The 14,352-nt window shown below is 42.1% G+C and overlaps 1 protein-coding gene across 1 annotated transcript in view; it reads left to right on the forward strand.

The window, feature by feature from the left end:
- Txnrd3 (thioredoxin reductase 3) overlaps positions 1-8,925 on the forward strand; it is a 36,403-nt gene extending 27,478 nt beyond the window's left edge. Inside the window, exons 11-16 of the mRNA XM_005364859.3 lie at positions 2,596-2,672; positions 3,125-3,281; positions 5,483-5,590; positions 6,298-6,393; positions 7,426-7,560; positions 8,219-8,925. Of these exons, the coding sequence (XP_005364916.1) occupies positions 2,596-2,672; positions 3,125-3,281; positions 5,483-5,590; positions 6,298-6,393; positions 7,426-7,560; positions 8,219-8,281 (636 nt within the window). The 3' untranslated portion in view covers positions 8,282-8,925. The remainder of the gene's footprint in view (positions 1-2,595; positions 2,673-3,124; positions 3,282-5,482; positions 5,591-6,297; positions 6,394-7,425; positions 7,561-8,218) is intronic.
- The last annotated feature ends 5,427 nt before the right edge of the window (positions 8,926-14,352 follow it).

A 14,352-nucleotide genomic window follows, 5' to 3' on the forward strand; every position in this document is an offset into this window, starting at 1 on the left:
GGTAAGGAAGCTGGAGTTGTGAGCTATAGATTTCTTTTTGTCTTTTTACTGTGCCTGCTGTATAAAAATGCTAATTTTGTGAGGTTTTTAATTATTTGTGTAACTCTTTCCTGAAACCCTTTCCTTCCATTGCTTTGGGTTTGCTGTGTGTCCAGTCATCTTCTCTGGCAAGAAGAGCAGTTCTGTCTCCTATCAGCTGTAAGCGATGGTTAGTTTTGTCAGCTTGACTCAGACTAGAGACATCCAGAAAGAAGGGACCTCAACAGAGGGATGGAGGACTCTCCTCTATCAGGCTGGTGTGCAGTCCTGTCCTTGGTTGTTTTTCTGGTTGAAGTGGAAGGGCCACCCTCCACACACACTGTGCTGCCCCAGGCAGGAAGAAACATGAAAGCAGACTGAACAGGGACCAGGGAGCAGCTTCCTCTGTGGTTTCTGCCTCTGCTCCTGTTTGAATTCCTGCCCCGACTTCCCAGAATGATGAACTATGACCTGGAAATGTAAGTAGGAATAAACGCTTTCCTCCCAAGTTGGTTGGCCAGTGTTTATCAAAGCCACAGAAGGCCGCCTAGAACAACATACTAGCCAGGACCCCAGTGCAAGATTTATGTGCAGGGTGCCAGCTTGTGACTTACCTTGTTCTCTGTAGCAAAAGGTGGGTTTGAAAGAGTGAAACTCCCCACGATGTGCTGTGGGCAATCTAGGCCATTCTGTTTTTTTGTTTGCTAAGTGTTTCTTCCTTTCGCTCACCTTGTTTTGTTTCTTTATTTTAAAATTAAGCACAGATATTCGGTTGTAACTATTTCTGCAGCTATTGGGAAGCACTGGTTTCTTTTAAACCTGTCAAGGTGTTGAGTGACTTCCTAATCATCAGCTAACTTTGAATTCTATCGACTCAGTTCAATGATTTCAAATTAATTGTTTAGAATTTAAATATCTATAGTTATAAGTCATGTTGGTGTATAACACACGTGTGGTATATGAGGGTGTGTGTACACGTGGGTGTTTGTGTGTATATGCATTTATGTGTCTGTTTGGGTTAGTCTCTCACTAAACAGACAAGGCTGTCTTTAAACTCATTATGTAGTTCAGGTTGGCCTTAAACTCAGTGGTCATCCTGCATTGGTCTCCTAAGTACTGTGATAACTGTGTGTGTCGTCATACCAGGCTTTGGCTTATAATTGTCTTTTACATCTTAAACATTTTAGGCTTAACTGTCAAGATTATTCTGGCTCATGAAAGACATTGATAGTGTGTCCCCCACATCTTACATAATATTAGGATTGGATTTTTGTGCTTATGGAATTTACTGATAGAATGAACTGTCTAAATTTAAAATGTCTAGGGGAATGTGTGAACACATTTTTTAAAAAAATAGTTCCTTTTGATTTATTAGTTCTTTTAGGAATTAGTCCATTTCAGCTAAGATTTCCAACACACTGCTATACAGTTGCTCATATATAGCTTACAGTTAGATGATCAGTCCTGATGTACCACTGATCATTTTTGGCACATGCATGTGCTGAAACAGGTACACTCTTTAGAGCAGTGGGACATGTCCTTCCTGGTCCCCAGTCACCCTGCTTGGTTCTGTCACCACAGACTTCATATCACACTATCATACTGTGGCATTTGCTCCTCAGTGCCTAGCATGGTATGTCTAGGTGGCATTTCTGGAGCTGTGTGTATCTATAATTGGGCTAGACATTGCATGGCTGTTGATACAGTTCCCTGTGTATGCTTTGGGTTTAAGGCAAGGCATGGCATATGAGTGAAAGGAGCATGAGACAGGACCGAGGTCCCACAATCCCCTGAGAAGGCCTGCTCCTAGTGACCTCACTTCCTCTCCATAGACTCCACCTCTCAATGGCTCCCCAGCTCCTGGGGGCACCACAGGCTGGGATCAACTCTTTAACACAAGAGCCTTTAGAAAGCATTTGTTTATGCATAGTAAGGACTCAGGACCTCATTTTTCTTTAGTTATCACCAAATCCTTCCCTGTCTCCAAATCCTGTCACAGACTGAGATACTCTGGGCTAGTACAGAAACATGTAGGCTTGGAGAGGTCACAACTCACAAGCTTATGTGGGCTTCCTGTGTGGAATTGGTGTTATGGTTAAGGCTAGACAGACTCCAGAATTACCCAGGAGATGGATCTCCGGCCATGCTTGGGGGATTATTTTGACTGTGTTAATTGAGATGGAAAGACTTGCTCACTGTGGACTGTGCCATTCCATGGCTGGCACCTTGCCCTGTATAAATCACGAAAGAGAGCTGAGCAGCCTCTGCGTCCATCACTGTTTGTTCCTGATTGTGGATGTGCTGTGACCAGTTGCTGCGAGCCTGAAGCCTTGACTTCCCCACTGTGAACTGTGGCTCCTTTAAGAGGCCTTTGTTGGGCTATTTTATCACAGGCACCAAGAAGAAACAGAGGCTGTTGCTAAGCCATGTCTTTCAAGGATTCCATCAAATTCACGGGTACAGGCTGCTTATAATATTTCATCATTATCCTTTTAATGCCTCCAGCATCTGTAGTGGTGTATCCTTTGTCATTCTCATGGGGATAATTTATGCCTCTGGTCTCTTCTCTAAATGCAGGTTTTGTTAGCAATTGGTCGTGACTCCTGTACAAGGAAAATAGGGCTGGAGAAGATCGGGGTCAAAATCAATGAGAAGTAAGTGTAGGGTCGTGGCTCTGTTCCTGCACAAAACCCTGTAAGACTCTGTAACTTGCTAAGATAGAGCATTCTGATGCCTCAAATTTCTCACCAACTGATGATGCCAACTAGTATTAATTTCTGGATCAGCCAGTAGGGACTCTTAGCACATTAAAGAACTCATGTAATCAGTGGCAATCCAGAAACATATTCATAGAAGTATGTTCTCCCACTGTCTGTAATTTAGAGTGTAATTTGATGTCTTTCATGAGTCAAAGAGAACTTCTGGAGCCCTGAAGGTTGTGGGGAAAGTGAAAGCTTCAGACCTGCAGGAAGCACGGGCTGAGCTGATGTCTTCTAGGTCACTGGACACCTTGGTGCCCAGGCTGTGGAAGATTCCGTGTTGCTGATCTTCATGGTACCAGTCAGAAGTCAAGATATTCAGTGTGCTTTCCTCCTCACTCTACCAGGAATGGCAAAATACCAGTAAATGATGTGGAACAGACCAACGTTCCTCATGTATATGCTATTGGGGACATACTGGAGGGCAAACCAGAGCTCACGCCTGTTGCCATACAGGCAGGCAAGCTGCTAGCCAGAAGACTCTTTGGGGCCTCTTTGGAAAAGGTAAGCTTTTCTCTACGATTGACCTGTGTGTTTGTATCGATGTGTGTCTGGGTATATGTCTCTGTGTCTCTTTATGTGTCTGTTCTTCGTGTGTCTGTGCTTATGCCTTTGTATATGTGTGTGTATGTGTCTCTCTATATGTGTTTATATGCTTATTATGTGTATATGCATGTTTCTCTGTGTGTGTATCTCTCTCCACCTTCTTCCTCCTTCCCTGCTTTGTGTGAATGTGTATATATCTTCTGTGTAAGGGTGAGTGTTTACGTGTGTCTATTTTTGTGCATGTCTGCATGTGTGTATTTATATGTGTATGTGTGTATATCTGTGTGTGTGTGTGTTTGAAGCTGAAGTCTGGGTCTCATGAATGCTAAGTAAGTGTTTTACCACTGAGCTTCATCCCCAGCCCTGAGATAGTATCTTGATCAAAATTAGGATTTCACAATTAGTACAAATAACACTCATTGACTCATTTTCTAAATAAGAGTTCTTAGGGATAATTTGCAGTTAAGTTACTAGCGATTAAAGAGTTGATAAAACTTGTGCTTTTTACATCCTTGGGCTGTCCTGTGATAGTGAAAGTTACTGTGGGTCCAGCTCCAGGACTTCCCAGATGGGTGGACTCAGATAGCCCACAGATGACAGCCCACAGATGTGGTTATGTGTCAGGGTGCTGTGAGCCAGTTGCCCCAGGGCAGGGAAAGATGCCTGAAATATCTGATGAACTGGAAACAGGTTTCATAAGTGGCCTGCTGCCGCTGACAACAGAGAGTGTCCCCTCCTGAGCAGGGGGCTAGCCTTTTACACTGCCTGCTTGGTAAGTCTCATTCACTTGTGATTTCAATTTCATCTTTTACAAGATGAAAACTGCTACTCTCGACAGTGTGGTTTCTTGTCTTGGTATTCCTTAATGAGATATTTGGGATCTGGGTAATTCCACAGAGGAGGCAATGAGCTTTTCTAGTAGGTGTATCATCAGATGATGACTAACTCGAGGTTTGTGTCCTCATGGGGTCTCTCCCTTGGGTGGAAAGCTCTGCTCTGTCAATAGTACTGGATACCGTGGCTGGGCTAGCAGGTGACGGGTGGTGACTCTACTTTCGTGAGTTTGCATGTCCTCTCGGTGTACATGGGATATGCCATGGGGAAGGGAGAAGGCCGTATGTCCCCCAGCTCCATTTACAAAGACACCAGACAGCAAACGTACTGAGGTAGCTCCTGCATGAACCTCTCACCTAGGTGCTCAGGTCTCTTGAATTGTGCTGCTCAGCCCATCCTCCCCTTGAAATAACTCTAGCTAGTAGGCTTTTCTGTTCTCTGAGTCTTTTTGAAGGGGAAGACATCACTCTAATTTGTCTCTAGCTGTTGGTGCTTGTGTCACCAAGTACCATATCGACCCTTCTGGCTTCAGTTCGGATGCTGTCTTGAGAACTCAACAGAATTTCAGCAAAGTGGGGAGGTGGGACAGTGGTTAAATACTTGCCACCAAGTGTAAGGACCACAGTTGGGACCCCTCAAAACCTATGTGTGGTGGCTCACTTGTAATTCCAGCCTTGGAAAGTGGGGATGGGATCCCTAGAGCAAGCTGGCTAATAAGACTAGCTGTATAGCCAGCTCTGGGTTTGACTAAGAGACCCTGCTTCATTTGATAAGGTGGAAGAGTTATGGAAGACGATTCCTGGCATCAACCTCGGGCCTCTACATAAACACACACACACACACACACACAGAGGCATGCATGCACGCATACATATACATGTATGCATGCATGTACACACCTATCCACATATTTATATACATAAAAACATGCATATGCAAGGGATGGGGAGTGGGCTCAGTGGTTAAGAGCACATATAGCTCTTGAAGAGTACCCAGGTTTAATTCCTAGCACCCACATGGTGACTCACAACTGTTTGCAACTCCAGTTCCAGGGGATCCAATGCTCTCATCTGGCCTTTGTAGGCATTTGACACACATGTGGTTTACAACCATACTTTCAAGAAACTATCCACGCAGAGAATGAAATATAAGTATACTTTGGGCACACTCACGTACACACTCACCAGCACATTTCCACTCCAGTCTTCCATCGGTTGGCTCTTGTACCAGTTTTGATCTGACACAGCCCACTGCCTTTTCTGAATCCATGCTGTAGAAACTTGCTGGGAAACAAGTCATAGGAGTGTTGCATGTTTCTCTTCCAGTGTGACTATGTTAACATCCCAACCACGGTGTTCACACCTCTGGAATATGGCTGCTGTGGGCTGTCTGAAGAGAAAGCCATCGAAGTGTATAAAAAAGAGAATCTGGAAGTAAGAATCCTTTATGATCAACCATCTTTCCTTGAAGCCACTTTTTATGCTGTAGCTTTGCAAGTCCATTTCATGCCAATGTTAGAGAAATCATCCTCCTATTTGGGAGAATTTGAAGTGGATCTAAACTCCGTCTCCCTTACTTTGTGTGATCAGAAGGACAGAGCTTTGGTGAGAGAACAGTAGGGTGTGAATTAAAACTGTGGAGATACAGGTAGGAAAGGCCCTCACCCTGTGTGCAGTCACTCAGAGGAGACGCCCGAGACCTGGCTGTCTGAGCAGGGTGGGGGTGCTCTGCTGGGCTCAGTAGCCCAGGTGTTGTGCTTCGTCTTGGAAGGCAGAATGGTTCTGTGTCTTCTGATCTTCTAAGTTTGGGGCGAAGACGCCACTCAATGGGGTCTCATTGTCCACTTCTCAGCACATACGGCAACTGGTGTGGTACCTTGGGCCAACAGCATTCTAAATGCCTGAAAATGGACTTTTGCTAACGGGAGGCAGTTTCTCTTTCTGACTAATGGCTGCACAAAGCAAAAGTGATGTGTTGCTGGCGATTCGGGAACCTGTCTCCAGTGCGGCTATCAACGGGCCAGGTGGGGTCTCAGGCTTCAGGTGCTGCAGGATGTTGTTGTCTTCACCTTAGGGGACTAAAGAGCATATCCAGGAGTGGGGTCCATGCATGCTAATGTCAGCCTCTCCCTTTGGTCCAGGTGTACCACACCTTGTTCTGGCCTCTGGAGTGGACAGTCGCTGGCAGAGACAACAATACCTGTTATGCAAAGATAATCTGCAACAAATTCGACAATGTATGTAGATGCCTGGATGCTGTGGTTTCTGCTCTTGTCTGTTCGACTCCATTTTCCCTGGGCCTCATTTGAGTGAAGCACATCCTCTACCTGGGCTGCTCCCCAAGCCATATACACTCTAGCCAGGCTGCTCCCCAAACCTCACACTCTCTACCCCAGGTTGCTTCCCAGGCCTCACCCACTGTGGTTTTAAAATGTAGCTTGGATTCTTGCCAGTTGGGTTTTTATGACATCTTTAAAGATGGAACTGGGACAGGAATGCTCTCTCAGCTGTTTGCAGAGGCTGAGGCAGGAGCTGATTCCCGGCTCAACTGTGTCTGTCAGGCAGTGAGAAGCTGGACACCCAGAGCTGACAGTTTAACCCTGATGGTTTAAAACTGTGAATGCTAACGCCATGGCCACCATCCAGCGCTGTGCATGGTGTACAGTTGTGTGGCAGTATGGCATGTATGGAGTGCTGAGGAGAAGCGTTCACAGAGGGCAACAGGAAGGTGCTGATGGAGCTGAGATGTCTCCTGTGACTGGCTCTGTCATCTGCCTACACACTCCCTTCATCTGTCCTCATGGAGGCCAGAATCCGATGACCAGTCTTGTAGTGGACAGCCTGTGGCTCACTGTAGACTGGACACCCACCACGGCGCTGGCAGCCTCTACTGGCCATTCCCGAGCTCTGCCTAGTGTCAGGAGCAGGCAGCTGGTCACTGGGCCCTCAAACCCTCCTCTAGTGCGATCTGACGCCTTGGGTACTCGAGAGCAGGCCTTTAGTTTATATGTGCAGGGTTCGTGTGGCCCCGTCTCAGCGTTATCCAGAAGTCATATCCTACCCACAAACTTGGGTGTGGTAGTAAGTTAATGTGTGAGTTAGTTCTAACCACACTTTACCACCTCCGTGGACAAGACCTTTGAGGGGCTGTTCTCTGCTAGTTCCTTTCCTGTGGGAGACCCTGTATGTCTTAGCTGTGAACAGCAGGGAGTGGATTTACGTTCTGACCCTAGGCTTATGGGAATTCTCTGTTCTGCCCTGTGTTAAAGGAGCGTGTGGTGGGATTTCACCTTCTGGGGCCAAATGCTGGTGAAATAACACAGGGATTTGCAGCTGCAATGAAATGTGGGCTTACGAAGCAGCTACTGAATGATACCATTGGAATCCATCCCACATGTGGTGAGGTAAGGAACAGGAGGGTGTGTGTGTGTTCATGAGTGTCTGTGTGTGTGTGTGTGTGTCTGTGTGTGTGTGTGTGGGTGTGGGTGTGTGTGTGTGAGCGTACATGTGCGCATGTTTGGGACAGCCTTGAATGCCATACCTTAGGTACTGTTCACCTCTTTTGGAGACAGGGTGTCACACTAGCCTAAAGCTTGCCAGTAGGCTAGGATGGCTAGCCAGCAAGACCTGGGATATACCTATCTCTGCCTCCATGGCACAGGGATTTTACAAGCATGTGCCAGCACTAGGCTGGCTGGCCAGCAAGACCCAGAATGCAACTATTTCTGCCTCCATCATGTGGAGATTTTACAAGCTTATGCCAGCACACTCAATGTGGGGATTGGGACTTGAACTTGGATCCTCACACTTACATGGGTAACTTTATCAACCAAGCATCTTTCTAACCCTGTACCCACCAAGAGTCTCTCCAAATTCCAGCGAGGTGCTTTCAATGGGCTTCAAGTAGGCTAGCTTTACAAACAATTATGAAACACATTGTCAGAGTTTTAAAATTCTAATATATCTTATATTAGCAAGCTGTTTTGATTTGTTCACTCAGCGCCGCTGGTGCAGATCCTTTTAGAGCAGGGACATTGCCGTGCGTTGTTCTCTTCCTTGCAGGTGTTTACAACGCTGGAGATCACCAAGTCCTCAGGGCTGGAGATTACTCAGAAAGGCTGCTGAGGCTAGCCCTGCTGTTGTTGGGTTTCCCTGTCACACTCTCACTCTGTGCCCATGTTCCAGGACTTCTCCTGGCACAGAGATGAGAAGGTGGCGGAGGACCAGCAACAGCAGCATCTGTAGTCTTTGCTGACGGCATGCAGCAGCCAGGCTGCTTCCTTGACGCCTTGGTTCGGAACCCATGGAGGTGAGCTAAGGCCGACTCCTGCCAGTCAGACTTGACTTCCCCCCACGAGGCCTTGAACAGCACAGTGAGCCCACCCCATTTTTTCCCCCACGAGGCCTAGGATGGCACAGTGAGCCCATCCCTTTTCCCAGTTGCCAGTGTTTGACTCTCGCTTTGTTTCCATGATGATATTGTATTTTTCAGTGTGGACTTGTGAAGTGTTTATCTAATTATTCTATATCAATAAAAATTGGGAGTCAGATATTTGGGTAAGAACCTGAATGTTCAGAGAAGCTACAGAGAAGCCTCCAGTGACCTCCTCTCTCTTCTGTTCCTCAACCTGAAAGGGCAGAGATCCCCTCTCATCCCTGCCTTACTGCTTCCTCAGCTCTCCAAGAACTCTATGGTTAATTTTGGTTAGCTAGTGACTACCTTCACCCTCTGACTTAATGTAAACTTTATTGTCAGAATGAGATCAAAATATCACACAGCATTTCCCCCTTTTTGTCTAAATAAAAGGGAAGGTTTAACTAACATAACAAAACTATGTAGAATAAGTACAATAATTATATATATATACACAAATATATATAGGTAAGAATTACATTAACAATATCTAGTCCCTTTGTATTTGGCAAATTCAAAGAAAATACTCCATTATCTATCCTCTCTTAGTGAGTCCAAAGTTTTGCACCTAACTCACTTTCTATTCTAACCTGCATTAACAACCTGTCTCTCAACCTTATACCTTACATCTTTTTTTGTGAATTTCTTTTCTGAATTTGGTAACAAGGAAAACTGTAAAAAATTAACTATCTAGTCTTCAACCCCCATCAGAGACCTGAGGAGGATATAATATTATCTGAGTAAACAGGAAGTGCAGAGCAAACAACTTCCAAAACTAAGAAATGACAGAAACAGTTGGCTTGTCTGGACAGTCACCCAAGGTTCCTCTGTATCATTGGGACATCCATCTTTGCTCTACAGGCCTATAATACCTGGCAGAATTTTCTGTGAAGCAGGAATCTTGAAGGACTTCCCACCTTGTCTTAGCAAAGTTCAGTAGTCATTTTATTTTGTGTCCTGCTTGTTAAATTTGGACAGCATACTGCCAGCAGTTGAGGCAAGGACAGTTTCTTGTCCAGTGACTGACTTTTGCCAGAAAGAAATCAAACTCCATATGGAGTTTCTTCCATGCCCATTATCATCTCTGAAGTAGTTTGTTACTTCCAGGAGCAGATGTCTCATTATCATAAAAAGCTTTATAATATCAAAACATCTTAAATTCCATATTCTGTAGATCTCTGAAGTGTTTGAAGGCCACTTGTCTATCAAAATATATCTGTTTGACCTTAAAAACATACCTAATATAACTACAAGTTTGATTGTAATAGGTGTCTGACTACTAACCTGCATTTCTCTATTATCCTAAATAGTTTGTAATGACTAGAAATTTAAATTATATTGTTAAATGAGCTGCATAGGTACAATATCTTAAACAAGAGTAGAAATATAGGTACATTATTTTATACCAAAATAACCTTAAATTTGCATCATATATAAAAATATCTTAAACAAGAGTAGAAAATATATACAGTATAAGAAAAATAACCTCAAATTTATATCAATATACAGAAATTAATACCAATGTGAACTATTTAAGACTAGTAGTTGTTCTTTTGGTTTAAAGTAGATTCAGTAATCTACACTTTTATCCTATCATTGTTATACCCCCATTTCTTTTCAGAACAAGATCCCTGAATCTTATTTTCTTTGTTCAGCTTTTTTTCTGACCATTCATTACCAATAACAACTTGTAACCAGCCCCCCTAAATTGTGGCAAATATCCATAACGCACTGAATGACCCCAAACCACTCACATCACCTCTTGGAGCTGTGGGAATCATAGTCTTAAAATTACTTTCTGTTTGGGGGGTAACAGGCTCTTTAGAGGACCCTGAGAAATTTGGGATAATTGTCAAGTTCTGGGAGAGGTAGCTGTCTCATTTGTTGTCCAATTTCTGTGTAATGGGAAAGTACAGGGCTTATCCCAGGTCCTGGCTAGAGTAAGTTTGTGAGCCTGGACCTTCTCAGTCAACCATCTTGAAATTGTCCTGAACAGTTTGTAGGTCAAAGCTGATCTTTGAGTGGTGCTTGTCAGCATAATGGTGTTACCACAATCCAGGTGGAATAGTCACTGTAGGGTTCCATCCTCCTTTTAGAGACTTCAGAAATCACTGTTAGTAATGGTCATGGTTCATGCAGAAAGCTTAAACATTTTAAATGGCATATGTAGTGGATCTCGAAGAGATTAAAGGACCAAAATTTTTAAAGTATATCTAGAGTACAAAAGCTTAATTCCTAGTTACCTGATAAAGACTCAAAACCGAAATCATATACAGGAAACTAGATTAAGGCTTTTTCTAGAATTAGTACTCTATATGAGCATTAATATATGACAGAAAGTTTAATTATATATATATATAAATTTTATAAAATTTGAAATAATATTTATACCTTAAGAAAGGTTGTATAGAGCCAAAATCAAACCAAGGAATTGAGATTAGTAGCAGTAGAATAGTTTTTTATTTTGGTTTTTCTTCTATCCCATATCAGGTGGCTCTTCTGATATGAGACAGAGATTTTGTATTTTCCTTTAACAATCATGGTTAGAATTAGAGGAGAGAACCATGCTCCAACCCCAAAGGCAACTTTAATTTTTAATTGAGTTGGGACTACAAAAAATTATTTTCATCATATGTCTGTAGAAAATAGCAGAAACAAACGTTTGGAAATATTTATGAAATTTTATTCTATTGGAAATGTGGTATACCATCAGGCCAATTTATTCCTTTTCTTGGGACGTTTTCTCTGGATGATTTGTCGTTTTTCTTCAGATGTCTCATTTGTCCAACGGTCTTCAAACTCCTTAATTGATGCCTTCATTCTCCTGAAAAGACAGAAACAAAACCCTGCCCTATCCCTAACTTTGGGGAATTTCCTTTTTGGCAGGTTATACCTGATCAAATGAAAGGCATTTGTTAGTCTTATATGTTATTTTAGATTGAAATGTCATGCTGTTTGATGAACTATCACCTCTTCTCAAGAGGTCTCTCCTGTTCAAATCTAATCTTTATCAATTTTGATGGTATCCATAGCTTTTCTTCTCCTGTGGAAACACAAGTAAAACTTTCTCCAGCATAACACATTTTGTGGTTTCCATTCTGAGGTCAACACATCTTTGAAATATACAGGCTGATTTAATTCAGTTGTTTTTTCTCTTATTCAATGTCTCTCTGCAGCTGTCATTCCTTTATCATTAGCATCTTAAAAATTTAAAGTTAATAAAGCCCTGTGTAGTCTATCTCAGGGTGTCTTTATTATCCTTTTTGTTTATTAATTGTATCTTTTAGAGTGTGATTAGATATTTCTATAAGTGTATGCTATTTAGGATTTTGTGGTATACCTGTAATATGCTTTATGTTGTAATATGCAAAAAAACTGTTTAATTTTATTAGAGACATATCCTGGACCACTGTCAGTTTTAATTTGTACAGGTAGCCCCATGGAGGCCATAACTTCTAATAAATGTGTAATTATAGAATCAGCCTTTTCAGAACTCAAAGCAGTTGCCCCTTGAAATCATGAATTTGTATCTACAGTGTGGTGTGCATATTTTTAAACTTTGAAAACACATCCATTTGCCAAATTTCATTTCTTTGTGTACCTCTTGGGTTACTTCCTGAAAGTAGTGGAATTTGGTTATACAAAGAACAAGTTGGGCATGTCCTTATAATTTTCTTGGATCATTGCCAAGTGATAGAAAAAAAATCTTTTTTTCAAACTCTTGCTATTAACATGATTTTTCTTTTGAAATTCTGAGGCTTCTACCACATTTCCTACCGACAGCTGAACAATTTCATCATTGCCTTGTGTTAGAGGGTCTGGTAGACCTGTATGGGATTTGATGTGTGATATATACCAAGGGATGATTTCTACTTCTGATTATTTCTTGTAATTGAATAAATAATAAAGTTAATTCTGAATATGTGGTTGTTGAAGATTCTTTACCATTCTGTAGGCTGCCATTTTATCTTGTGGATGGCGTCTTTTGCTTTACAGAAGTTTTTCAGTTTTAGGAGGTCCCCATTTATTAATTGTTGATTTCACTGTCTGTGCTGCTGGTATTCAGGAAGTGGTCTTCTGTGCCAATGCATTTAAGGCTGCTTCCCACTTTCTCTTCTATGAGGTTCAGTGTTGCTGGATTTATGTTGAGGTCTTTGATCCATTTGGACTTGAGTTTTGTGCATGAGGAATGATATCAATATATTTACGTTCTTTTGCATGTTGACATCCAGTTATGCCAGCACCATTTGTTGAATGTGCTTTGTAACATGAGGGGGACCAGCTTGTTGTGGTTTTTCTGTCCCGCCTGGTACCCCACAACTGTTTAGCCCCAAAGAAAATAGGTCTCCATAAATTGTAAGCTGATTAGCCCATTAGCTCTAGTCTCTCACTGGCTAACTCACATCTTGATTAACCCATTTTTCTGATCTGTTAGCCATGTGGCTCAGTACCTTTTTCAGTGGGGCAGATCACATCCTGCTGCTTCGGTGGTCTAGGCAGGAGAGGGGGGAATAAACTTCCTCCTTCCGAGAATTCTCCTGTTCTCATTACATCATTTATACTTCCTGTCTGGTTTTCCCGCCTATATTTCCTGCCTGGCCAATCAGTGTTTATTTATAACACAATTGACAGAATACAGACAATTCTCCCGTACCAGTGCTTTCTTTTTTTCTGTTGTATAATTTTAGCTTCTCAGGGTCTTCAATTTGATTCCATTGCTCCACCTGTCCTTTTTTGTGCCAATACCAAGCTGTTTTCAATACTGTAGCTCTATAGTAGAGTTTAAAGTCAGGGATGGTAATGCCTCCAGAAGTTCATTTATTGTAGAAGATAATTTTGGCTATTCTGGTTTTTTGTTCTTCCATATGAAGTAGAGTATTGTTCTTTCAAGGTTTGTGTGAAGAATTGTGCTGGGATATTGATGGGGATTCCACTGAATCTGTAGATTGCTTTTGGTAGGATTGCCATTTTTTCTATGTTGATCTTACCTATCTAAGAGTATGGGAGATCTTTCCATTTTTGATATCTTCTTTAATATTTTTCTTCAAAGACTTAAAGTTCTTGTCATATAGGTCTTTCACTTTTTTGGTTAGAGTTACCCCACAATATTTTATGTTGTTTGTGGCTATTGTGAAGGGTGATGTTTTTCTGATTTCTTTCTCAACCTGTTTATAATTTGTATGTAGGAGAGCTACTGATGATTTTTGAGTAAATCTTGTAACCTGCCAAGTTACTGAAGATGTTTACATTACTGAAGGTGTTTATCAGCTATATGAGTTCCCTGGTAGAGTTTTGAGGGTCACTTATATATACTATCATATCATCTCTGAAAAGTGAGAGTTTGATTTCTTCCTTTCCAATTTGTATCCCCTTGATCCCCCTTTGTTTTCTTATTGCTCTAGCAAGAACTTTGAGTTCTATATTGAATAGGTATGGAGAGAGTGGACAGCCTTCCTTCTAGTACTTTCTGTAGGGCTGAATTTGTGGTATTGTTTAAATCTGGTTTTCTCTGGTTTTTCAATCATTGTCTATGGTGATTGATAGCTTTGTTGGATATAGTAGTCTGGGCTGGCATCTGTGGTCTCTTAGTGTCTGCAGAATGTCTACCCAGGAACTTCTGGCTCTCATTGTTTCCATTGAGAAGTCAGATGTAATTCTGATAGGTCTGACTTTATATGTTACTTGACCTTTTTTTCCCCTTTACAGATATTAGTAGTCTTTCTTTATTCTGTATGTATAGTGTTTTGATTACATTATGTACTAAGCAAGCCTCCTCCTCCTC

This window comes from Microtus ochrogaster, unplaced genomic scaffold, assembly GCF_000317375.1.
Source record: "Microtus ochrogaster isolate Prairie Vole_2 unplaced genomic scaffold, MicOch1.0 UNK1, whole genome shotgun sequence".
NCBI lineage: Eukaryota > Metazoa > Chordata > Mammalia > Rodentia > Cricetidae > Microtus > Microtus ochrogaster.